The sequence below is a fragment of the Sus scrofa genome, chromosome X (assembly GCF_054392235.1).
Source record: "Sus scrofa isolate SSC_HxYL_T2T_F1_AM1 chromosome X, Sscrofa_HxYL_maternal_Yorkshire_Landrace_v2.0, whole genome shotgun sequence".
NCBI classification, from domain to species: domain Eukaryota; kingdom Metazoa; phylum Chordata; class Mammalia; order Artiodactyla; family Suidae; genus Sus; species Sus scrofa.
Window position 1 is genome coordinate 47,453,329 of NC_139401.1, and position 27,458 is coordinate 47,480,786.

Below are 27,458 nucleotides of genomic sequence, written 5' to 3' on the forward strand. Positions count from 1 at the left end.
TTCCCGTCATGGTGCAGCGGAAAAAAATCTGACTAGGAACCATGAGGTTCCAGGTTCGATCCCTGGGCTCACTCGGTGGGTTAAGGATCCAGCATTGCCGTGAGCTGTGGGGTAGGTCGCAGACACAGCTCAGATCTGGTGTGGCTGTGGCTGTGGTGTAGGCTGGCAGCTGTAGCTCTGATGCGACCCCTCGCCTGGGAACTTCCATATGCCACAGGTGCAGCCCTGAAAAGCACACATATATGTATATATATGTATATACGTGCATATATATATATATATATATATATATATATATATATATATATATATTCCTAGATGTTTGGTGTCAGGTTTTGCATGACTATTTGGAAAACCATACAGAGATGTTACAGGCTTCACCCTGCCCTGAAGCTTTTGCAGACTTCCTCTTGGTGGGCGCCAACCCCCCTGAGAGAACTCACTGTCCGACTAAAGCATCTTGGTTCCTGTTTCCTGCCTGAAGATGTGTCTCTTTCCTAGTTGTAGATCACCTTCCAGGGACAACACACTTAGCCACCCCAAAGCAGCTCTTAGAGTTTATACTTGCAAGTCACAACCTGATGCTCGGTATCTCATACGACCTTTCGTAAGTGATGGAGGGCATGTTTGTTTCAGGCTCTGCTACTTCTTCGCCACGTGTTTGACCTCTGTGAACCTCAGTGACCTCATCTGTAAAGGAGTAATGAGGATAAAACCTGCCTCACGGGACTGTAGACATGAATGAAACTCGGTAAGAAAATTGGGTTTTACAAGTTGGCTATGCAAATATCATTCGTCTTCATTTGGTCCTGAGGGCTAAAGGAGATATGTTTGAGAATAGTCCATTCCCTCCACCAATATTTACTGAGCACCGCCAGGCACTGGAGATTCAATGAAAGGAAAAAACAGACCTGTTCCCTAGATGACAATTCCAAAACGCAGTCCATTGGCAATCTCTTTTAGTAACAAATACATTTTTTCCAAGTTCAATATCTACGGGTTCAGTAGCCTGTCCTGAAGTGTCAGCAGAATCTTGACATACACACCCACCCTCCCCCATCCGAAATGTTTCCCAATTATTTCTGCCTCTGCTGAATACTCTGGAATCAGGGCATCCCAGGAACACACAAACTGATCTGTCCGCCAAATCATCAAGAGGGATGGCAGTTCCTGTTGCGGCTCAGCAGGTTAAGAACCTGACATAGTGTCTATGGGGATGCGGGTTGGATCCCTGGCCTCGCTCAGTGGGTTAAGGGTCTGACGTGGCTGTGGCTGTGGTGTAGGATGGCAGCTGCAGCTCTGATTTGACCCCTAGCCTGAGAACTTCCAAATGCCCCCTCCCCCCGAAAAGAGGGAGGTACCCACGTTGTTCCCTCTGCAAAGCCACTCAGAGAACCCTTCCTTACCCCAGATCTCAGCCAGCCTGAGACCAATGGTACTCTTGGCTTCCTAGCCTATTCTCCAGCGTTCCTTTTTCTTTCTAGTTCAGTTACAAAAAACAAAAACTCCCTCGTAAATGGATGGATACCAACAGATATGACTGCGTGAATGCAGGGAGTGGGCAGGAGGGTACACTATAGTCTGCTCTACAGCAGCAATATACTAGGCATATTTTATTCCACCCACACCCTTGAGCTTCCCAGCAGCCCTGCGAGATAGGCAACATATGAGGATTCTCAGACAAAGTCTTGTTTGTGATATGCTCAGTATCTCAGAGGCAGGAAGTGTTGTAACAGAAGCTGGAACTCAATGTTTTTGACCGCAAGTCTGGAGCTCTTTCTACTGCTCATCTTGTGGCTCAGCGCTCATATGTTTCGGTCAGTTTATGGGCAGAGAGTAACAGGAGCCTAACTGGTTGGACTGTTGGCCTAGTGTTAAAAAATATACGGTGGATGGAGTCCCCGCTGTGGCCCCATGGGATTGGCAGTGTCTCTGCAGTTCCAGGATGCAGGTTCGATCGCCAACCTGGCATGGTGGGTTAAAGGATCCAGCGTTGCCACAACTGTGGCTTGGATCTGATCCCTGGCCCAGGAACTCCATATGCCGTGGGGTGGCCAAAAAAGGAAAAAAAAAAATTGTGATGGATAAGAATCTATAGAGAGGTGTGTAGAGACGACCAGAAACAATCCTTGGAAGGAGATTTTCGAAGAGGGTTCTTTTCTTTTCTTCTTCCTGTTTATCTTTTTAGGGCTGCACTTGCGGCATATGGAGGTTCCCAGGCTAGGGGATCAGATTGGAGCTGTAGCTGCCTGCTTAAGCCACAGCCACAGCAACGCCAGATCCGAGCCACGTCTGCAACCTACACCACAGCTCATGGCAACACTGGATCCTTAACCCACTGAGCAAGGCCGCGTCCTCATGGATACGAGTAGGGTTCGTTACTGCTGAGTCTGGACAGGAACTCCCCAAAGAGGTTTCTTTTAAAATGTGGACATATAGAAAAGTGAGAAGTGGGGATGGATTGGGGTTGGGGAGCAGTATGTGGGGACCTGTATTTACTAATTGATTTCCCTTGGTATCATTTGAAGTTTTTACCAGGAGCCTCTATCACTTTTCTAATTTTTAGAAAGTAAATATCCAGGAAGGTGAACAATGCTTTTAATATGGGGTTAGAAAGATGTGTTTATCTCATCACTTGGAAGCTAAATTTGTTATTCCTGCAAACTAGTGATAAATAAAACTAAAGCCTCCGGTCCAGTAAATGATGGGATGAAAATTCCCATCCCTAACAGGGGGAGCCGCATGACTCATGCAGGCACGGGGCTGTTTTCTTTCATCTTCTAATGCAGCAGATCTATTATTTATTTATTTATTTATTTATTTATTTTTGCTTTTTCAGGGCCGCACCCATGGTATATGGAAGCTCCCAGGCTAGGGGTTGCATCAGAGCTACAGCTGCCGGCCTCCACCACAGCCACAGCAACACCAGATTGGAGCTGCACCTGTGACCTACACCACAGTTCCCGGCAAGGCCAGAGCCTTAACCCACTCAGCGAGGCCAGGGATCGAACCCGAAACCTCAGGGATCCTAGTCGGGTTTGTTAACCACTGAGCCATGAAGGGAACTCCCAGAATGATCTTTTTAAAACATATCGCATCATATCAGTTGCCTGATCTGAGACCCTTTGGGGACTGCACGTTACATCCATCCAGAGCAAATCCAAACTGCTTACCCTGGCCTCTGAGGCTTTCCACAACCTTCGTCTGGTCTATCTTGCTAACCTCATGTGATACGTGGAATTGTGTCCTCCTAAAATGCATATGTTAAGGTCCTAACCCCTGGTACCTCAGCAAGTGACCTCATGGAAATAGAGTCCATGCTTATGTGATTTGTTAAATTAGGATGAGGTCTTTCAGGAGTAGCTTGAATCCAATATGATTCAGGTCCTCGTAAGAAGGAGAAATTTGGAAACAAGCACACACACACCCTGCCAGGTAAAGATGAACGTGGCTATTGGGGTGATGCAGCAGAAGCCAAAGACCATCAAAGATTGCCAGCAAACCACCAGAATCTAGGAGAGAGGCACAGATTCTCTTTCACAGCCATAGAAGGAACCAAGTCCTCCAGCACTTTAATCTCAGACTTCTAGGCTCCAGAACTGAGGCAGCATGTGTTTCTGTTGTTTAGACAGCCTGGTTTATGATACTTTGTTACAGCAGCTGCAACAACCTAATTAATAACATCTTATCTCTTAGTGCTCATCTGCTCTCTCACTTGCTCCCCAAACACTATCTTCTTCTTTTTTTTTTTTCAGTTTCTCACACATCCAGCTTATTTCTTTTCTTTCTTTTTTCTTTTTTTTTTGCCTTTTCTAGGGCCGCTCCTGCAGCATATGGAGGTTCCCAGGTTAGGGGTCCAATCGGAGCTGTAGCCACCAGCCTACGCCAGAGCCACAGCAATGCGGGATCCGAGCCATGTCTGCAACCTACACCACAGCTCACGGCAATGTCGGATCCTGAACCCACTGAGCAAGGCCAGGGATCGAACCCACAACCTCATGGTTACTAGTCGGATTTGTTTCCCCTGCACCACAACGGGAACTCCCCTGATGTTTTCTTATGTATATGTTTTTAATATATTTCCCCCAATTAGAATGTGAATTCCATGGGGATTTTGTACACCACCATATCCCCAGCTTCTACCTAGAGGTCCCTGGCACATGAAAGACACATCAATAAATATTTGTTGAGAGAGTCCCCTGGTGATCTCACAGTTAAAGATCTGGCATTGTCACTGCAACAGCTCAGGTCACAGCTGTGGAGTGGGTTTGATCCCTGGCCCAGGAAGTTCCAGATGCCATGGGCACAACCAAAAAGTAATTTTTAAAAATTTGTTGAATGGGAGTTCCCATCGTGGTGCAGTGGTTAATGAATCCAACAAGGAACCATGAGGTTGCGGGTTCGATCCCTGGCCTCACTCAGTGGGTTAAGGATCCGGCGTTGCCGTGAGCTGTGGTGTAGGTTGCAGACTCGGCTTGGATCCTGAGTTGCTGTGGCTCTGGCGTAGGCCAACGGCTACAGCTCCAATTCGACCCCTAGCCTGGGAACCTCCATATGCCATGCGAGCGGCCCTAGAAAAGGCAAAAAAGACAAAAAAAAAAAAAAAATTTGTTGAATGGATGGGAAGAGTTCGTCAGTAGATTCATTCATTAAGCATTTATGGAAGCTCTACTACTTGACAGCCATTATGTAAGAACTTGAGGCACAAAGGTAACTAAGATAGGATCCCTGCCTATTGTCTTTCTAAGAGCCAGATCCCAATACTCCTATAGTAGAAAGAACCTGGGCTTTGGAATCTGACAGGTCTAAGTTCCTATCCTAGCTCTGTGGCTTACTAGCTGTGTGATCCTGGGCAAGGCACCTAATCTCTCTGTACCTCAATTGTCTCTTCTACCTAAGGGGGATAATATTAATACCTAACCCAGAGAGAGTTGTGCTAATAAATAAATATAATTGATAATGTGTATTAAAAGCTCAGCAGTGCCTGGTACCCAGCAAAGGCTAAAAAACGACATTCCACTTCTATTTCATTCTGATTAAATCACCAGGGCCCTTCTGCTCACAGCTCTTTGCCTCCCTTTGGGGGAAATTAACCATCCCCCAGGATAGCAGTAGAAAGTAATTTGGCCTAAAGGGAGACCCTGAGTGGTCCCAGTGTTTCTATCAGGGATCTCTGAGCCATTCAGGTGGGAGACACATGTTGGTAGTAAACACCCAACCTGCTTCCCTTCATGCCCTGCATATGAGGTAGTCATTCATTCATTCATTCATTCAGCATTTATTTCTTGAGCATCTATTCTGTCCCAAGCACTGTACTGAGTGCTGGGAGTATAAGAGCCAACGACCCACACATGGTCCTTGTCTTCACTGGGCTTACAGTCTAGTAGAGGGTTTGGAGGGGGTTGTCTGTATTTTTTTTATGTATTCTTTTTTTTCCAGTTTCTTTCTCTTTATTTTTTTGTATTATTTTTTTAATTACTCAAATGAATTTATCACATCTGTAGTTGTATAATGATCATCACAATCCAATTTCACAGGATTTCTATCCCATAACCCAAGCACATCCCCCCATCCCCTGTTTTTTCATGTAGTCTTTCAGCAAAGATTTATTAGGCCTGGCAGTCCCAGGCTTTATCTAGAGAAAATGGTGACATTGTTTCATTACCAGCTGTTATCCAAAATGACCAAGTAAGTGGCCCTGAACTTGGGGCAGGCATTGGCAATGGTGTTCATCCTTGGAGTTCTGCAGGCTTAAGAACCCTCCAGGAATTAACATCTTTTTTTTTTTTCTTTTTGCCTTTTCTAGGGCTGCTCCTACGGCATATGGGGGTTCCCAGGCTAGGGGTCCAATCGGAGCTGCAGCCACTGGCCTACACCAGAGCCACAGCCACGAGGGATCCGATCCGTGTCTGCAACCTACACCACAGCTCACGGCAACGCCGGATCCTTAACCCACTGAGTGAGGCCAGGGATCGAACCCGCAACCTCATGGTTCCTATTTGGATTCATTAACCACTGCGCCACGATGGGAACTCCAGGAATTCACATCTTAAAAATTTTCACATATTGAGCACTTGCTTTGTTTCAAGCACTAGATTCCATGCTTTGCATCTATTATTTTGTCGAATCCCCACAACAACCTTGAGAAACAGATACTGTTATTAAATCCTTTTATGTCAGATAAGGAAAGGGATGCTCATGCTGGTGGGAGAGTGGAGTGACTCATCCTAGATGGTACAGATAAGAAGTGGACTTCAGGTCTGCATGACTGCCAAGCCTCTTTCTAAAATACCATGATGCGTCAGTATTTCCAGAGGTGTTTTTTTTGTGTGTGTCTTTTTGCCTTTTCTAGGGCTGCTCCCGGGGCATATGGAGGTTCCCTGGCTAGGGGTCTAATTGGAGCTGAGGCCGCCAGCCTACACCACAGCCACAGCACCATGAGATCCGAGCTGCGCCTGCGACCTACACCACAGCTCACGGCAACGCCGGATCGTTAACCCACTGAGCAAGGCCAGGGATCGAACCCGCAACCTCATGGTTCCTAGCCAGATTCCTTAACCACTGTGCCACAGTGGGAACTCCCCATAGGCATTTTTGCTAAGGAAGCATTACACAGGGCTGACTTATTGAAAGCTAGGAGAGCTCTTGAAAGAAAAAATAAGGGTCATGAAATAGCTAGGAATCTCCAAATCCCCCTACTTTCCTGTATCCGTGGTCTATGGCCATGTAATGCTATTATCACAAAATTAGTGGCCAAAAACAAAACACATTTATTATCTCACAGTTTCCATGGGTTGAGTCTTGGCAAAGCTTAGCTGGGTTGTTTGCAAGGCATCAATCAACATATTGGCGAGGGATGGGCTTTCATCGGAGGCTCCATTGGGAAAGAATCCACATCCAAGCTCACATGATTATTGGTGGCATCCAATTCCTCTGGGCTGCAACACTGAAGGCCTCATTTCCTAGCTTACTCTCAGCCAGAGGCCACTCTTGTTTCTTTGCTGTATTAATTAGGGTTGTGCATAGACATAGAACAAACAGAACGTGTGTGTGTCTGTGTGGGTACAGATATGGAGAAAGAGAGAGGAGAGAGAGATTATGAGGAATTGGCTGATAATGAAGGTGACGAATCCAAAGTCTGCAGGACGGGCCAGCAGGCTGGAAGCCCAGGGAAGCGCCAGTGTTACAGTTTCGGTCTGAGGGGGCTGTGTCTGCTGGCAGGATTCCCTCTTGCTAAGGGGGAGCTCAGTCATTTGTTCTATTCAGGCCTTTAGCTGATTGATTGGATGAAGCCCACCCACATCATGGAGGGTAATCTACACGACTCAAAGGCCATCAATTTAAATGTTCATCTTGGAGTTCCCATCATGGTGCAGCGGAAACGAATCTGACTAGGAACTATGAGGTTGCGGGTTCGATCCCTGGCCTTGCTCAGTGGGTTGAGGATCCGGCGTTGCCGTGAGCTGTGGTGTAGGTCGCAGACGAGGCTTGGATCCTGCATCGCTATGGTTGTGGTGTAGGCTGGCAGCTACAGCTCTGATTTGCCTCCTCGCCTGGGAACCTCCGTATGCCATGGGTGCAGCCCTAAAAAGCAAAAAAAGAAAAAAAGTAAATGTAATCGTATACAAAAACACCCTCACAGAAACATCCAGAATAAGGTTTGATCAAATATCTGGGTACTGCGGTCTGGCCAAGTTGGTACTTAAAACTAAGCCCTTATACTTGCCATCATGGGCCTCCCCAGCATGACCACTTGGTTCATCAAAGCCAGCCAAGGAAGAGAGTTTCTTTTTTCTTTTTTTTTTTTTTTTGTCTTTTGTCTTTGTTGTTGTTGTTGCTATTTCTTGGGCCGCTCCCGCGGCATATGGAGGTTCCAAGGCTAGGGGTCGAATCAGAGCTGTAGCCACCGGCCTACGCCAGAGCCACAGCAACGCGGGATCCGAGCCGCGTCTGCAACCTACACCACAGCTCACGGCAACGCCGGATCATTAACCCACTGAGCAAGGGCAGGGACCGAACCCGCAACCTCATGGTTCCTAGTCGGATTCGTTAACCACTGCGCCATGACGGGAACTCCCGGAAGAGAGTTTCTTAGTGGGAGGCTCCTTGCAAGATTATGCAACGTAATCACAGAAGTGGTATCCTGCTACGATTGCCATATTCTGTTTGTTAGAAGAGAGTCCCAGGTATGTAATAAATTCATTGAGTAATAAAACAGAATAATAATAATAAAAAATAAGGAGTTCCCATCGTGGCGCAGTGGTTAACGAATCCGACTAGGAACCATGAGGTTGCAGGTTCGATCCCTGGCACCGCTCAGTGGGTTAAGGATCCGGCATTGCTGTGAGCTGTGGTATAGGTTGCAGACATGGCTCGGATCTGGCCTTGCTGTGGCTGTGGTGTAGGCTGCCAGCAACAACTCCAATTAGACCCCTAGCCTGGGAACCTCCATATGCCGTGGGAGCGGCCCTAAAAAAGACAAAAATAAAAAATAAAATAAAAAGAAGAAAGTCACAGGTCCGGCTGGTGATGTTGGGGCCTTGGAGGCCATGTTGGAGTCTTTCTGCCACAGTCCACCTTTTAACTGCCAATGATTCCCATCCCTCCCACATTCAAAATACATTCATTCCCTCCTAGCATTACCCAGAGTCTCATCCCATTACAGAATCTGCTTGAAGTCCAGCCACATCATTTAAATCAAGTCCAGGTATGGATGTGGTTCTTTAGGTTAATTCCTCTCTATATGATGTTCTTTTTTTTTTTTTTTGTCTTTTTTTGTCTTTTTGCCTTTTTCTAGGGCCACTCCCCCGGTGTATGGAGGTTCCCAGGCTAGGGGTCGAATCGGAGCTTTAGCCTCCGGCCTACACCACAGCCACAGCCACGCAGGATCCGAGCCACATCTGCGACCTACACCACAGCTCTTGGCAATGCCGGATCCTTAACCCACTGAGCAAGGCCAGGGATCGAACCCGCAACCTCATGGTTCCTAGTCGGATTCATTAACCACTGAGCCACGACAGGAACTCCTATATGATGTTCTATAAAACTAAACAGACAAGTAATCTCCCTCTTACAAAACCAACATAAAAAGATGGGGAGACATAGGATAACCACTGTAGACATTTCCATTTGAAAAAGGGGGGAGAAGGTCTTGGGAGACATCAGAGTCCGTGGCAATTCCAAAATCCAACTGGGCAAATAGGTGTTAAATATTCCTTGATTAGTTCCTAAGCCCTCTCTGATTACTTGATTCTGTCCTCTGAATTAGCCTCCCCCCCTCTTTTTTTTGTCTTTTTAGGGCCGTATCCATGGCATATGGAGGTTCCCAGGCTAGGGGTCGAATCGGAGCTACAGCTGCTGGCCTACACCACAGCCACGGTAATGCCAGATCCAAGCCGCATGGCAACACCGGATCCTTAACCCACTGAGCGAGGCCAGGGATCGAACCGGCAACCTCATAGTTCCTCATCAGATTCGTTTCTGCTGCGCCAAGACAGGAACTCCCTTTTTCATGGAAGGTAGTACACATTTGCAGCTAAGTAGTTTTATCAGCCTGCTTCCTGTCAGTCGAATTTTGGGGGTCCAACAGCCTTCTTTAATTTTGTTCTCTCTGTCTCGGTCCAAGCTAACAGTGGTTCTGCTGAAATAACTTTCTCAAAAACTGGACAAGTCTTCAGTGGGTTCAATCGGGGTTCCTTCCATTAGAAAAAACACTTGCCCACAGATCTATTTGAGATAAGCTCTTGCCAACCTCGGACTCCTGAGATGGCTAAGTACACAGCTCTTAAGCTTTCCAGAAGCCCTATTGTTTGAGAAGTTCCATGAGGCGTACCCTTAATCTCCTCAAAGGGCCTGTTGTGTGACTGAATACCACTCCGATCCTTTGATCTTTCTGAGGCTTTAACAAAAGATCGTACAGCTACTCTCTCAGCCTTTTCTCTATGCCATGCTTTCTTTCAAAAAATTTTTTTAACATTTATTTATTATTGAAGTATTGTTGATTTATAATAGTGTGTTAATTTCTGTGTAGCAAAGTGACTTATTTATACTTATTTATACATATTATGGCTCTGTGGTTAGCGAATCCGACTAGGAACCATGAGGTTGTGGGTTCGATCCCTGGCCTTGCTCAGTGGGTTATGGATCTGGCATTGCCATGAGCTGTGGTGTAGGTTGCAGATGTGGCTCGGATCCTGCGTGGCTGTGGCTCTGGTGTAGGCCAGCGGCTACAGCTCCGATTGGACTCCTAGCCTGGGAACTTCCATATGCCTCGGGTGCGGCCCTAGAAAAGACAAAAAGACAAAAAAAAAAAAAAAAAAAGAAGAAAATATTATTTGCTAATACGATTAATCATAGGAAATTGAATATAGTTCTCTATGCCATAAAGTAGGAGCTTGTTAATTATCCCCTCCATGTATCATAGCTTTCATTTGCTATTGCCAACCTCCCCCTCCCCCCTCCCCTCTCTCTCCTCCTCCCAAATCTCCTCCCCCTTGGAAACCCCAAGTGTGTTTTCTATGTCTGCAAGTCTATTTCTGTTTATTTCTTTCTTGTGTGTGTGTGTGTCTTTTTAGGGCCACACCCGTGACATATGGAGGTTCCCAAGCTAGGAGTACATTCGGAGCTGTAATCGCCGGCCTACGCCAGAGCCACAGCAACATAGGATCCGAGCATCATCTGCGACCTACACCACAGCTCACAGCAATGCCTGATCCTTAACCCACTGAGTGAGGCCAGGGATCAAACCCACATCTGCATGGGTACGATTTGGGTTCGCTAACCGCTGAGCCACGATGGGAACTCCAGTTTCTGCTTTATAGATAGGTTCTTTTGATGCCACACTTTCTGAGTGCTTGGAAGCTCTTTCTTTCTTTCTTTCTTTCTTTCTTTCTTTCTTTCTTTCTTTCTTTCTTTCTTTCTTTCTTTCTTTCTTTCTTTCTTTCTTTCTTTTTGCCATTTCTTGGGCTGCTCCCGTGGCATATGAAGGTTCCCAGGGTAGGGGTCGAATAGGAGCTGTAGCCGCCAGCCTACGCCACAGCCACGCAGGATCCGAGCCGCGTCTGCAACCTACATCACAGCTCACCGCAATGCTGGATCCTTAACCCACTGAGCAAGGGCAGGGATCGAACCCACAACCTCATGGTTCCTAGTCGGATTCATTAACCATCGAGCCATGACGGGAACTCCATGGAAGCTATTTCTTAATTTTAGCATCTTCTGCTATCTGGAGAGGCTGAGTGCTAGTTCCTTCTAGGTTTAATACTTTTTCTCTTAATGTATTTCTCCCCTCTCACATTTTACTATGAGCAGCAGGGGGGGGAAAGGCCATACCTTCAACACTTCCCTGAGGATGCTTGGTAAGTAAATAAGCAAATTCATCACCTATATGTTCTACTTTCCACATAACCTCAGGCAACAATTTCAATAAGCTTTTCCCCATAAATTAACAGGGATTCCCCCATAGCCCTGTGCCTGCCACAAGGTGCGTGTTTAATACATTTTTTTTTTTTTTGCTTTTTTTTAGGGCCACACCCGCAACATATGGAAGTTCCTGTTCTAGGGGCTGAATTGGAGGTGCAGCTGCCAGCCTAAGTCACAGCCGAAGCAACGTCAGATCCGAGCCACATCTGGGACCGACATCGTAGCTCACAGCAGCACTGGATCCTTGACCCACTAAGTGGGGCCAGGGATCAAACCTGCATCCTCACAGTTACTAGTCGGATTCGCTTCTGGTAAGGTGGTTGTCAGAATTTCATAAGATCATGTGTGAAATTGCCTGGCCTATAGCAGATATGTAGATCTTTCCCTTTGCTTCTGTTATGGACTGAATATTTGCATCCCCATAAAATTCATATATTGAAGCCCTAAACAGTGTGGCTGCAGTTGGAATGAGGAAATAATTAAGGTTAAGTGAGGTTGTAAGTGGAAGCCCTAACCCATTAGGCTTAGTGTCCTTTTAAGAAGAGACACCAGATAGCTCATTCTCTGGCTCTCTTTCCCTCTCTCTCTCCGTGTGTGTGTGTGTGTGTGTGTGTGTGTGTGTGTGTTTACCCTCTGAGGAAAGGCCATTCATACCAGGACACAATGAGAAAGCGGTTGTCTAGAAGCCAGGAAGCTCTCATCAGAAACTGACCATGACCTTGATCTCATACTTCGAGCCTCTAAAACTATGAGAGAATAAACTTCTGTTGTTTAAGCCACCCACTATATGATTTTTTTTTTTTTTTGGCCACCCACATGGTATATGGAAGTTCCCGGGCCAGGGATCAAATCTGCACCTCAGCTGTGACCTACACCACAGCTGCGGCAACATCAGATCCTTTAACCCACTGCACCTGACCAGGGATTGAACCTATGCCTCAGCAGCAACCCGAGCCACTGCAGGGGTGATGTCAGATTCTTAACCTGCTGTGCTGCAGTGGCAACTCCATCTCTTCTGGTGCTTTACGGTTACCTGAACTAAGACACCTTCCTTGGGTGAAGCTATTGGAATCTAGTGATGAGAACCCACTCCACTCAGTTCTCAGCTGCTCAACAGATGATGCTGGGACATGTGGAAAGGAACAATCTGCTTTTTAAAACTATAATGTTCAGGAGTTCCCCTTGTGGCTCAGTGGTTAACGAATCCGACTAGGAACCATGAGGTTGCGGGTTCAATCCCTGCCCTTGCTCAGTGGGTGAAGGATCCGGCGTTGCCATGAACTGTGGTGTAGGTTGCAGCTGCGGCTCAGATCCTGCATGGCTGTGGCTGTGGTGTGGACCGGCAGCTACAGCTCTGATTGGACCCCTACCCTGGGAACCTCCATATGCCATGGGAGTGGCCCTAGAAAAGGCAAAAAGACAAAAAATAAATAAATAAAATTATAATGTTCATTTTCTCTGATTATAAAATAATCATTGTAAAAAATAGGAAAATACAGAAAATCATAGTGAAGAAAGTAAAAGGTTTTGGTGAATTTATTATTTTTCTACGCATGGCAGTTTGTACACCAATCTCACCCAGAGATTGGAGTGACATTAATTCATAGTGCCTTTTATTCTTTTTCCCCCCTCTCATTTAATATTTATTAGAGTAAATTGCTTTCCGCAGATGTCTTTTCCTCCAGAATCATTTCTCTCCTGGGTTTTTGACTTCCTGTTCTCCAGCCTATTCTGAGCCAGCTTCGGCCTGTGTCAGGCCCTAGCTCCAAGCCCAAAAGAGGTTTGCCCCCTGTGGACATGCGTCAGGTCATATGAGTAACTATATTTTCACCTGCAACATTGCTGGGGAAGATGAGAGGAAATGGCAGTTCTGGGGACAGGTAGGAGCGAACCAGACTCTGTGACTCCCTTAAGACAGAGATTCAAGTTCTCTTTTACTAAAACCCAGTGATAGAACAAAAGCCACAGGCTAGGATTTGTGGCCTGAGAGCAAGGGAATGCACTGGCTTGATAAGAAAGACCCAAGGTTAATAATGATCCAGGGAGTTCCTGTTGTGGCTCAGTGGGTTAAGGACCCAACATTGTCTCTGTGATTATGTGGGTTTGATCCCTGGCCTCACTCAGGCTGCAGCAGAGGTTGCAGATGTGGCTCAGGTCCAGCGGTGCCGTGGCTGTGGCCTAGGCTGGCAGCTGCAACTCCGATTTGACCCTTGGCCCGGGAACTTCCTTATGCTGCAGGTACAGCTGTAAAAAGAGAAAAAAATAATTGTCAGTAGATGTAAACTCTTGCATTTGGAGTGGATGAGCAATGAGATCCTGCTGCCTAGCACAGGGAACTGTGTCTAATTACTTGTGTTGAAACTGGATGGAGGATAATGTGAAAAAAAGAATGTATATGTATGTATAACTAGGTCATCTTGCTGTACAGCAAAAATTGACAGAACATTGTAAATCAACTATAATAATTTTTTTTAAAAGAAAAAAGTTGGAGTTCCTGTCGTGGCGCAGTGGTTAACAAATCCGACTAGGAACCATGAGCTTGTGGGTTCGGTCCCTGGCCTTGCTCCGTGGGTTAGGGATCTGTCGTTGCTGTGAGCTGTGGCATAGGCTGGTGGCTACAACTCCGATTTGACCCCTAGCCTGGGAACCTCCATATGCCACAGGAGCGGCCCAGGAAATGGCAAAAAGACAAAAAAAAAAATAATACTACATATTTATTGAATACATAACTACTACGTTTCCTCTATTCTATGATGTGCTATTTTTTCCCCAAAATTTCTGAAACTGGGACTCATCACACCATGAGTTTATGTTTGCTTTTAAAGTCATTTTCTTGTCTTTCTCCCTCAAGAATAACCCTAAACCTCTCTGACTCCCTAAGCAAGGTCTTCTGAGACTTTAATGTGGGGACCTTGTTAAAACACAGATTCTGATTCAGTAGGTCTTGGGGCAGAGCCTGAGATTCTGCAGTTCTCATGAGCTGCCAGGCAATCCCAGGGCTGCTGGTCCTTGGACCACACTCTAAATAGCAAGGGTCTAGATCTCTAGACTAACCAGTCTCAGGCCAGAAAAACCATAGGTTGGAATGGGAGCCACATTGGAGTCAGGCCCGTGGAGCAACCTTCTTGATGTAGCAAACTTCTGGTCCACCAGCCTGGGACCAAGGTTTTGGAACAGTACTGAAATCTGTAGGTGGATAGTGAGTGTTCCTTTTTCTTTTTCTTTTTCTTTTTCTTTTCTTTTCTTTTCTTTTTTTTTCGGTCTTGTCTTTTTGGGCCACACCCACAGCATATGGAGGGTCCCAGGCTAGGGGTCCAATTGGAGCTGTAGCCTCGGGCCTGCACCAGAGCCACAGCAACTTGGGATCCAAGCCGAGTCTGTGACCTACACCATAGCTCATGGCAACTCGGGATCTTTAACCCACTGAGCGAGGTCAGGGATTGAACCCACAACCTCATGGATGCTAGTCATTTTTGCTAACCACTGAGCCATGATGGAAACTCCATAAGTGTCCTTAAATTAGCACCTTTGGTTACATATAAGAGTCATGTCTGCCATTCTGAATTGGAACTGTTTAGATGCCAGAAATTCTGGAAAGGAGACCCCAAGACCTTAGCCTTATTGATTTTACCTCTAGTCAAACTTTGCTAGTTGGAATCTTTGGCAGTTACCTCCCACATTCTCAGTAGGTAGGGAAGAGACTGCTGGTCTCAGTTCTCCAACTAGAGTAAAACCAGCCCTTTCAACTAACTATCCATTCAGCAATCAAGTAGACTTTTCTCGTCTCTCTTCTTTCTCTGTACCTTAAATAGTCAGGCATCAGGGCCTGGGGATTCTTATTTTTAATTTTCTTTCTTTCTTTTTTTTTTTTTTTTTTGCCTTTTCTAAGGCTGAACTCACAGCATGTGGAGGTTCCCAGGCTAGGGGTCTAATCGGAGCTGTAGCCGCCAGCCTACGCCAGAGCCACAGCAATGCCCAGATCCCAGCTGCATCTGGGACCTACACCACAGTTCACAGCAACACCGGATCCTCAACCCACTAAGCGAGGCCAGGGATTGAACCTGCAACCTCCTGGTTCCTCGTCAGGTTTGCTTCCACTGCGCCACAATGGGAACTCCTGTGACTAGCTCTTTTCATTTAGCATAATGTCCTCAAAGTTCACCTGTGTTGTTGCAAATGACAAGATTCCCCTCTTTCTTTTCTCTCTTTTCTTTTTTCTTCTTTCCTTTCCTTTGCTTTCTCTCCTTTTCTTCCCTTTTCTTTCTCTCCTTTCCTTTCCTTTTCTTTTCTTGCTTATTCTTCCCCTTCCTTTCTTCTTCCTCTTCCTCCTCCTCTTCCTCTTCTTCCTTTTCTTCTCCTCCTCCTTCTCCTAAATACTAGGCCACCAGGGAACTCCCAAGATTCCTTAAGGCTAAATAGTATTCTGTCGTAAGTATATACTGAATTTTCTTTGTCCACTCATCTTTTTTTTTATTACTCAAATGAATTTATCACATCTGTAGTTGTATAATGACCATCACAATCCAATTTCACAGGATTTCCATCCCATAACCCAAGCACATCCCCCCACCCCCCAAACTGTCTCCTCCAGAGACCGTAAGTTTTTCAATGTCTGTGAGTCAGCATCTGTTCTGCAAAGAAGTTCAGTCTGTCCTTTTTTCAGATTCCACATGTCAGTGAAAGCATTTGATGTTGGTGTCTCGTATGACTGACTTCACTTAGCATGATCATTTCTAGATCCATCCATGTTGCTAAAAATGCTGGTATTTCGTTCCTTTTAATGGCTGAGTAATATTCCATTCTGTATATGTACCGCCTCTTCTTGATCCACTCCTCTGTCGATGGATATTTAGGTCGTTTCCATGTCTTGGCTGTTGCAAAGACTGTTGCAATGAACATCGGGGTACATGTGTCTTTGCGAGTTGTGGTTTTCTCTGGGTAGATGCCCAGGAGTGGGATGGCTGGATCAAATGACAAGATTCCCTTCTTTCTTTTCTCTCTCTCTTTCTTTTCTTTTTTCTTCTTTCCTTTCCTTTTCTTTCTTTCCTTTCCTTTCTTCTTCTTCCTCTTCCTTTCTTCTTCCGCTTCCTTTCTTCTTCCTCTTCCTCCTCCTCTTCCTCTTCTTCCTTTTCTTCTCCTCCTCCTCCTTCTCCTAAACACTAGGCTACCAGGGAACTCCCAGGATTCCTTAAGGCTAAATTGTATTCTGTCGTAGCTATATACCGAATGTTCTTTGTCCACTCATCTTAATTCACAGCATTTTTGCCATCTGGCTCCTCCAATATTGTGTACCCCTGATGTCCTTCTGCACGTCCCCTCCACTGACTTCCCCATCCCAAACTCTTCTGCCCACTCCTCACAGCAATTTTTGCCTAGAATAGCTCCAATTCCTCCACTGCTTTCCTCCTCAACCATTCCTTCCCCCACATCTCCCACTTCTGGTCAGGTCTCATTATTGCCTCAAGAACATTATGCCCATTACGGAAACCAGGCTTTGATTCATTCAGTGCTTCCCATCCACACTACCTTCCCTCTTCCAGGAAAGGTTTTAGGAATAGCTAAGAATAGCTCTCATTTATTGAGTACTTACTCTGGGCTAAGCGCTTTATGTAGGTGATGTATTACAACAGCCCTATGAGCTAGATATTCTATAGTGATTCCCATTTGATGGGAGGAAACTGAGGGTCAAATAGAGTCTGTCTGCCTCTGTACATGTAGACTATGACTTTGTCTTTTCTTACTGATCCCATCGCCATTTAAATACTGTCTCCACTACTTTCAAAGCATATAGGAAATACATTAACTATGCTTTAGTTCCTTGAAGTGCTTCTGGATCCTGCTTTTATATACACATTATTTATAGTTTGCATATCTAAGGACATGGTGCCTCTCAAGCTTTTGAAGGACTTTTAAGCCATTTTGTTCACATCAATTGTTGAGCCCTTTGCTCTGCTGTCTTTATTCCTATTGAGGTGCTCAGTAAACCCCGTCTTTCTGGATGTTATAAAGCGGAGCCTCAGTCATGCCCCTGTAACAAGCATCCCAATCCCAAATGAGAGGAATCAGAATGAGTGCTGGTGCCTTCACAGGCAGGAGCATGAAACTCCTGGGCACACAGCAATGTCTCTGGCAGCTTTGAGGAGAGTGGGTCTGATGGGGTTGGGGAGAAGAGGGGTTTTCCGTTTTATTCTCTATACCTCCATAGTGTTAGTTTTTTTTTTGTTTGTTTGTTTGTTTTGTTTTTCTTTTTGCCTTTTCTGGGGCCGCTCCCACGGCATATGGAGGTTCCCAGGCTAGGGGTCCAATGGGAGCTGTAGCCACCAGCCTATGCCAGAGCCACAGCAACGCGGGATCCGAGCTGCGTCTGCAACATACACCACAGCTCACGGCAACGCTGGATCCTTCACCTGCTGAGCGAGGCCAGGGATCGAACCTGCAACCTCATGGTTCCTAGTTGGATTCATTAACCACCGAGCCACGACAGCAATGCCTCCTATAGTGTTTGATTTTTTAAAAAAATTAAAGTATAGTTGATTCACAATGTTGTGCCAATTTCTGCTGTACATCAAATTGACCCAGCCATATATATATATGCATTCCTTTTCTTATATTATCTCCCATCATGGTCTACTCCAAGACTGGATATAGTTCCCAGTGCTTCAGCAGGAACTCATTGCTATTCATCTCACATGTAATACTTTGTGACCTTTCCTTCCTTCCTTCCTTCCTTTCTTTCGACTGTATGAAATTTTCCCAGCCCTGGGATCGAATCGGAGCTATAGCCCCCAGCCTACACCACAGCTCACGGCAATGCTGGATCCTTAACCCACTGAGCAGGGATTGAACCCGCATCCTCATGGATACTAGTTGGATTCGTTTCCCCTGTGCCACAACGGGAACTCCCCCCAAATATTTTAAAGTTTCACAATGCTCATGGCTGGCAAGCAGGAGTAGACTGAGCTTGACGGATGGTTAGCATGGGTTCTTTGGAGGCAATTTTGCAGTGTGCGTTAGCATTTACCATTTATGTATCTTTGACCCAACAATACTGCTGCTAAGAATTTACCATTTGGGTTCATAGATGCAAACTATAGTCTTTGGAATGGATAAGCAATGGGATCCTGCTGTATAGCACTGGGAACTATGGTCACTTGTGATGGAGCATGATGATGTGAGAAAAAAGAATGTATACATGTATGTGTGACTGGGTCACCTTGGTGTGCAGCAGAAAATTGACAGAACACTGTAAACAAGCTCTAATGGAAAAAATAAAAATCATTATTAAAAAGAAATTTAAAAAGATATATACTCAAAACCATGTCATGATGTTTAGCATATAAGGATACTTACTGCAGAATTTTTCAAACTGGCAAAAAACTAAATGTATATCATTGGAGTTTGGTTAAATAAACTGTGGTTCATCTCTTAATACTGAGAACATTAAACAGCCATTTCAAAGCAAGAGGTGCAGAGTTCCTGCTGTGGTGCCACGAGATTAGCGGCGTCTTGGGAGCTCTGGGACATGGGTTCAATCCCTACCTGGCATCGTGGGTTAAGGATCCAGCATTGCTGCAGCTGTGGCTTGGGTCACGACTGTCTGATCTGATCCCTGGCCTGGGAGCTCCATGTGCCATTGTGCGGCCAAAAATGAAAAGACTAAAATGCAAATAAAAACAAGAGGTGGAGCTGTATTGCCGATGTGGCATGATCTTAAGGATGTGTTATTAAGTGTGAAAAGTAGGAAATGTGAATATAACATGCTACCATTTGTATCCTTCTCTTTTTTTGTCTGGAAGAATACATAAAACTGTCCAGAGGAAAATTACATTCAGATAGAAGAACTATATAGTTCTGGGGCTGGAGCGCTTTTGATCTACAGTTTCAACGCTTTGTACTTAAAATATTTTATCATGTGGGTGAAGAGCTTCTAAAGAAACAAAAAGACTGTTTTAAAATATCAAAGAGGGCATTGACAGACTTCAAAAGCTTGGTCCATGGACTCCAGGTTAAGAACCTTTGTGTTAGGGGCAAGAGCCTGCCCAAATATTTAATGTTCCATCTCTTCAGCCTCATAGTTCCCCAAGATCAAGGGCTCTGCAGAGACGCTGGTGGCAAGGTTTATATCCTGAAAAGTCACCCTTGGACAAATAGTCTTTAGTAAACAAGGGCCATATCAGTGTTAGAACATTAGGGTATAGCTTTAACTACCAACTCTAAGTTTCATTCTTTTTAAAAAAACTTTTGTTTTTTTTAAATGATTTTTATTTTTTCCATCATACCTGGTTTACAGTGTTCTGTCAGTTTTCTACTGTACAGCAAGGTGACCTAGTCACACATATATCTAACTTTTCATTTCTTTTTATTTTTTATTTATTTATTTTTTGTCTTTTTGTGTGTGTGTGTCTTTCCTAGGGCTGCACCTACAGCATATGGAGGTTCCCAGGCTAGCAGTCGAATTGGAGCTGTAGCCGCTGGCCTACACCAGAGCCACAGCAACATGGGATCCGAGCCGCATCTGTGACCTACATCCCAGTTCGTGGCAACGCCGGATCCTTAACACACGGAGCAAGGCCGGGGATTGAACCTGCAACCTCATGGTTCCTAGTCGCATTCGTTAACCACTGAGCCAAGACAGGAACTCCCTAATTTTTCATTTCTTAATTATTATGCACTCATAAGAAATTGCAAGAGACACTGCTTTATGAAAGATCCACAGTGTTCTTATCACAAGTAATAAATCCTTCCTTCTGAAAAACAGAATAAAGCCAAAAAAAGAAAATTGCAACATTAGCACAGAAGTCCTGTGACCCGTTACCCAGTTTCCCCAACAGTGACATCTTGCATAATTAAAGTATATATCAAAAATGGGAAATTAATTGGTTTAATACAATTATCTGGACTATAACTCTTACTCAGATTGTAGTAGTTTTTTTGTTTTTTTTTTGTTTTTTGTTTTTTTTTTCCCTGTCCAGCTGCATCTGTGGCACATGGAAGTTCCCAGGCCAGGAAGTGACCTATGTCACTGCTGCAGAAACACCAGATCCTTGACCTGATGTGCCAGGTTAAGGAACCAGTGCCTCCACAGAGACAAGCCAGATCAATCACCTACTGTGCCACAGCAGGAACTCCATATTTTACTAGTTTTCCCATGCACCCGTTCTTTGAGTATGTCTTTGTTATAATTCTATTACATTTCATCCCGTGGGTAGATGGGATATAAACCTCATCAAAATTGAGGCAGAAGTGTCCTGACATGACAAAGGAACTCCTGTTGTTGCCACTTTATAATCACTCATTTCCTCTCATTCCCTATCTGTTCTTAGCTGGTCTCCATCGCTCTATATGATTTTGTCATTTTTGGAATTTTGTATTCTCAAAAGAGAATGGAATCACAAAGAGATTAGCTCTCTTTCACTCAGCATAAGCCCCTGGGGATCCGTCCTTGTTGCCGCCTGTAGCTTGTTTCTTTTTATTACTGAGCAGTAATTCATTGTATGGATGTATTATGAGTTTGCTTACTCATTCTCCCTCTGAAGGACATTCGTTAGCTCCAATTTTGTATTATGGCGCATAAAGCTGCTATGAATAGACATGTATGGTTTTTTTTTTTGATTTATAAAATTTATTTTATCTCTAGTAGTAAGCAGGACCACAAAATATCTAGAATTATCGTTCACGAAGCAGCATAATCTAGTAAACTAGTGTTTTTTAAAATTATAGTTGATCATGTACAGATTTTTTTTTTTTGGCTTTTTAGGGCCACACACGTGGCATATGGTGGTTCCCAGGCTAGGAGTCGAATCGGAGCTGTAGCCGCCGGCCTACACCACAGCCACAGCAATGCCAGATCCGAGCTGCGTCTGCAACCTACACCACAGCTCATGGTAATGCCGGATCCTTAACCCACTGAGCGAGGCCAGGGATTGAACCTGCATCCTCATGGATGCTAGTCAGATTCGTTAACCACTGAGCCACAATGGGAACTCTAATTTCTCCATTTTTAAAAAATGGTTGCACCCATGGCATATGGACGTTCCCAGGCCAGAGGCTGAATCTGAGCCACAGCTGTGACCTACACTGCAGCTGCAGCAATGCCGGATATTTTAACCCACTGTGCTGGGCTGGGGATTGAACCCATGACTCTGCAGTTACCTGAGCTTCAGCAGTCAGATTCTTAACCCACTGTGCCATGGTAGGAACTCCTAATTTCTCTAATTTTTTTTTTTTTTGTCTTTTTGTCTTTTTTAGGGCTGCACCCGCTGCATATGGAGGTTCCCAGGCTAGGGGTCAAATCAGAGCTGTAGCCGCCGGCCTACACCACAGCCACAGCCATGCGGGATCTAAGCTGTGTCGGCGACCTACACCATAGCTCACGGCAACACCGGATCCTTAACCCACTGAGTGAGGCCAGGGATCAAACCTGCAACCTCATGGTTCCTAGTCGGAGTTGTTAACCACTGAGCCACGTCGGGAACTCCTCTGTTCCTTTTAATCACCCACTTCATCCATGTGGCCTTTGTCTTTCTATCAATCCTGACTTCTCTGTTTTTCCATGAACTTGACTAAATAGAGCTTCCCTTATTGGGTTTACAAGTCCTAAGTTTAAGTGAACAACAGAGACTGCCTAGCATCTCTGTATTCCAATTCCAGATTCTCACAATGGAATCTGGTTGCCCCATCTTGGATCAGGAATCCTATATGGTTCAATCAGTTTGGCTCGGGAGTCAGGATTACAACATGCTGCCAAGAGTTTACCTTTATGAGTGGGAAGGATCTGTATTGTTAGAGAAAGGGGATGGTGGGTTTGGCAGAGCGCTCAAAGCAGATAATGTATGAGAAATCATTGAAAAAAATAGAAATAGTGGATGATCCTAATAATGGCCATCAATTGTTTCTGTCTGCTACCTTTAATTTCTCTCTTTTTTTTTTTCCTGGTAATAGATTCCATTCCTTGGACCATAAGGATGGCGGACCTATGACCCAAGGTGAATGGATCATGGCCAGGATCCCTGTGCTCAGTCCTGCCATTTAGCATCTTTCTGGAATCTTTCTCCCCTCTATGATCTGGCCATTCAACCACCCCCATCCTTTTAGAGTTCACCTTGGGCTTTAGTAGTGTTTGTATTCTATCCTGCAGAATTGCACAGATTTCGTATTTTCTGCTGACTTTGGGTCTGATGTCCCTAATGCTATACACAGGAAAGTCTTTGGGGAGGCATCTGGGCCCCTAGGAAAGGGATGTAAGCCTTTCCCAAAGTCCCTTAGCTGACCTCCCTTTAGACTTCACTGGCCAGAACTGGTTGTCCGTCATTGGTCAAGGGAAAGAGTGTTGCCAGAATTGTCAGAAACCAGTCCTGGCTCATCTCCTAGGGCTGACCCACCCTCCCTGAGATCAAGACATCTCTGTTGGCGATCTGTTGAATGTTGAGGGTCTGTTAGCAAGAAGATAAGAGCATGCCTGCCAAAATTGTCTGCCGCAGAGCGTGAGCTCACAGAGGCCAGACTTTCTGGGATTTACTCTCTCTGATCCTGGCTTCTTCCAACTTGCAGGCCACCTCATCCAGACCTTCCTTCTCTTTCCCTTTTTCTCCTCCTTTTGCATGGTATTGGAATAGTTGGTGACTGCTAGCCTGTTTCCTGGAAGGAGAACCGCTCCGATGAAAAGAAACGCACGTGGCAACGAGGGGTAAGTGACTAGTTCTAAGCCACATTTTTGCATGCTCTGTCTGTCTTGCAGTGCAGCATTATGTAGGAAATATCTAACATACAAGGCCACAGAGCATAGGGATAGGAGCCGGGCTCCGGAAGCATATTTCCTGCTTTCAAACTCCTGTGTCAATAGCTAATAGTTGTGGTAACTTTGGCCTAGTAACTAAAGTCTCTGTGCCTCAGTTTATCATAGGATTGTTGTGAAAGGAGATAATACATACAAAACCCTTAGTATAGTGCTTGCATGTAGTAAGCATTCACTAACTATTATGAGTTATTACTCAACTATTATTCACACTAATAGAAAAGTCTGGAAGGAAAGAGTGTTTTTGTCTAAATGGTGGATTTCAGGGGATTTTTAATTTTTGTTCCTGATACTGTTCTGTATTTTCCAAGTATCCTACAATGAAGCATGTATAGCTTTGACAAGCAGAATGTAACCCATTTCATTAAAATTAAATCAGTGTTCTTACTCTCAAATAACCATGCAAATCAAGAAGGATCTTAAATGGGGGCATATGAAACCATCAAAAAGAACACCTGCCACTGGCTCTCAGTGTGACTAGGATGTGGGCAGTCACTGTACCTCTCAGATTCCACTCAAGCAGGAGAATTCTTGGGCTGGTGTTTCTTCCAGAATTCCGAGGACAAAGTGATGTAATGATGGATGAGAAAATATTTTGTACATATGAGCAGATAGGATTATAATAATTAGCCTCAGATTCTTTGAATTTGGCCAGGCAAAAGGAGACTGGGTTACTAACAGTTGTGCTTTCTGAAAAGGCAGGACTTGGGCTCAGAGATATCAGGCCAGAGGCCAGTTGGGCATTTTGAGTTGAAACTAGAGCTTAGAGAGAGACAATGGTACTGGGCGCCTGTCCTGAGGGTGTGGGAAGAGAAGAGGGAGAGAACTAGCATTGGTTAGCCACTTGGAACTGTCAGTTACTTGACATAAAATCTCAAGGAACGGAGTTCCTGTTGTGGTGCAGTGGTTAACGAATCCGACTAGGAACCATGAGGTTGAGGGTTCGGTCCCTGGCCTTGCTCCGTGGGTTAAGGATCCGGCATTGCCGTGAACTGTGGTGTAGGTTGCAGACGCCACTCGGATCCCATGTTGCTGTGCCTGTGGTGTAGGCCTGCAGCTGCAGCTCCAATTCGACCCCTAGCCTGGGAATCTCCATATGCCACGGGAGTGGCCCAAGAAATGGCAAAAAGACAAAAAACCAAAAAACGAAAAACTCAAGGAACTTAATCCTCAGCCACGATTCTGGGAAGTGAGTTTTTCTGTCCGCAATTAAAGATGTATGAATTGAGTCTCAGATAGGCAGAATGATTTTTCCAAGGTCCCAGGAGACAAGAGCATGGATTAATGGATTTAAACACTTATCTTTACAATGTTGGGGCCTTTATTTTATTTGATACCATGTTCCCTGTGGGTAGAGTGACTCTACACCTTGGTTTGCCCTAGGTCAGTCTCACTTTGTACTTTATTCATGGCGGGATAATGAATAGTCCCTTTTCACTTTCAAAAGTGTCCCAGCTTGGATGACACATTGTATGGTTAGCTTACCAATGGGGAACAGCAATGGGGGACAACCAGGTCAGAGGGGTTCACTCTCTGGCCCCTCTCTCTTCCATGAAATGCAGCATAACTTACATTTTTTTTTTTTGTCTTTTTGCCATTTTCTTGGGCTGCTCCCGTGGCATACGGAGGTTCCCAGGCTAGGGGTTGAATCGGAGCTGCAGTCACCAGCCTATGCCAGAGCCACAGCAACTCGGGATCCGAGCCTCATCTGCAACCTACACCACAGCTCACAGCAATGCCGGATCCTCAACCCACTGAGCAAGGCCAGGCATCGAACCCGCAACCTCATGGTTCCTAGTCAGATTCATTAACCACTGAGCCATGACGGGAACTCCATATGCTTTCCCCTTTGATCAACAGATTCAGCTGAGCTTTGTCTTCTTGGTAAGAACAACAGGTACCCTTTTGGAATGCTCATTTAATCCTCACAGTGCTATCATTAATTCCAATTTAAAGATGAAGAGGCAGGTACAGAGGGGCAAGTGACTTGTCTAAGGGTCCAAAGCTGGTAAGTAGTAGAGGCAGGTCTTCAACACAGGTCTGCTTAACTCCGCAGTCCAGGACCCACTGGAGAATCTTCATGTGAAACTTCCCAAACCATAGGGTCTAGGATCCATGACAATGTTTTACTAGGACATTGCACCCTACTCTGATTTTCATTCCCTTTCCTGTAGCAGATGGAAGAACGGTTCATGGTGTCCCTGTGCTCTTCAAGATGGTCTCAAAATCCCCACCAGAGTCCACCCTACAAATGTCAGTGAGACTTCCTATCATTAGAGTATGGCCCTAAGTTGTGTATGGCCTTGGGTTGTGCCCAAGTCATCAACCCATCTTTTCGTTCTACTCTCAGATGCCTCTTAGCATGTCTTTCTTATATGAAAATCCCATGAAACAACTATCCTGATCTTCAAACCATCTCCTTCCTAGGTTAAGCAGGTAGTGGACTTGGGGTTTTGAATAATGGGTCCTTTAACAGGAGAGTCCTGGATAACGCATGTAGGAGTCTTCCCATTGCAGACGAATCTGGGAAGTTCCTCTTATGTCTCAGTAGGTTGAGAACCCAACTAGTATCCATGGCAATGCAGGTTTGATCTCTGGGATCAAACTCCTGGGATAGTGTATGTAGGAGTCGTCTCATTGCAGAAGAATTTGGCCAGAGCCAGGCGGAAGGTCAAGGACAAACTCAGAGGCCTGAGTGAAAGTCCAAGAGGGCCCTAGTCCCAACAAATTGCTAGAGTATTGAGCAGAGAAACTGAGGCAAAAGACTGGGCCTTTGTAACTAGTTGCTAACTTGGGCCTGGAGAGAATTACAGAAGAAAGATAAAAAGGAGAGAAGTAGGAATGGTTACAATTTGGAGGCCAGTCTTAGTTCTACTGGGAAAGACCAGAGGAAGGAAAAGAAGGTGAGGGATGACATCAAGCCTTTTTAGTAGCCTTACGTAAAACATTAAATTAAAAAAATTTTATGGACATACAGTTGTGTTAATGTTGTATTGACGATGTTGTGTTAATTTCTGCTGTACAGCAAAGTGATTCAGTTATACATACACACTGTTTTTATTTTTTAATTGAATTGAATTTTATTTTTTAAAATTTCTTATTACATTTTTATTGAGATATAATTGACACACAGCACTGTGTAAGTTTAAAATGATTTGACTTATATACACCAAGAAATCATTACCACAGTAAGTGCAAAGGACATCCATCATCTCATGCAGATAAAACATGAAATAGAAAAAAAATTTTTTTCCTTGTGATAAGAACTCTTAGAATTTCCTCTTTAACTTTCATACATAACATAGGGCAGTGTTAATTATATCATGTTGTACATTGCATCTCTTGTACTTATTTGTCTTATAACTGAATTTGCTACATCTTTTGACCAGCTTCCTCCAATTCTCCCTTCCCTACCCCTTGCCTCTGGAAAAAAAAAAAAACAAATCTAATTTTCTATTAGATTTGTTTTGGACACACTGTTTTTAAAAATATTCTTTTCCATCAGAGTTCCTGCGGGGCTCAGCAGGTTGAGGATCTGATGTGGTTACTGCTGAGGCTCGGGTAACTGCTGTGGTGTGGGTTCAATCCCTGGCCCTGGAACTTCCACATGGTGCAGTCATGCCTCCCCCTGCCACCCCCCCCCCAAATTCTTACCCATAATGGTTTATCTCAAGATATTGAACAAGTTCCCTGTGCTATATAGTAGGACCTTGTGGTCTATCCATCCTACATGTAATAGTTTGTATTTGCTAAACCCAGCCTCTCACTTCATCATGCTCCTACCCCATTACATAATTATTTCATATAAATGATGGGTAGAAACAGATATAAACTCAAGGGACTGTACAATTTTCAAGCTCTGAGGCAGCAACAACTTACTTCTCTCCTTCCTTCAGCAATTGTGTTTTTATCCAACAGGTTAGGCTTCTCCATTTCTTTTATGCTGCTTGTCCTAACATGAGTCAACCGAAAGTGCTCAGTGGGGCCACTGTCTCAAAACCTTCTCCCAGAGAAGGTAGCTCTCGGCCCCTGGCTACACTCTGCCAGCCCCAGGAGGGTCCTGTCACAGAGGGGAGCACTGCTGTCTTCCTCTGGAACAACTCTTCTGCTGCCTCTCTCTCTCTCTCTTTTTTTTTTTCTTTTTCTTTTTACAGCCATACCTGCAGCATATGGAAGTTCCCAGGCTAGGGGTCAAATCGGAGCTATAGCTGCTGGCCTACACCACAGCCATGGCAACACTAGT

General features: G+C 44.9%; 1 protein-coding gene across 2 annotated transcripts in view; it reads left to right on the forward strand.

The window, feature by feature from the left end:
* Positions 1 to 636: 636 nt before the first annotated feature.
* Positions 637 to 27,458, forward strand: part of LOC110257788 (uncharacterized) — an 85,237-nt gene continuing 58,415 nt past the window's right edge. Inside the window, exon 1 of one of the 2 annotated variants that reach the window (XM_085007932.1) lies at positions 637 to 751. In XM_085007932.1, coding sequence (XP_084864058.1) covers positions 738 to 751 — 14 coding nt within the window. In that variant the 5' untranslated portion in view covers positions 637 to 737. Of the gene's footprint in view, positions 752 to 22,809; positions 23,108 to 27,458 lie in introns of those variants that run through there. The other variant, XM_085007933.1, reaches the window with a different exon arrangement.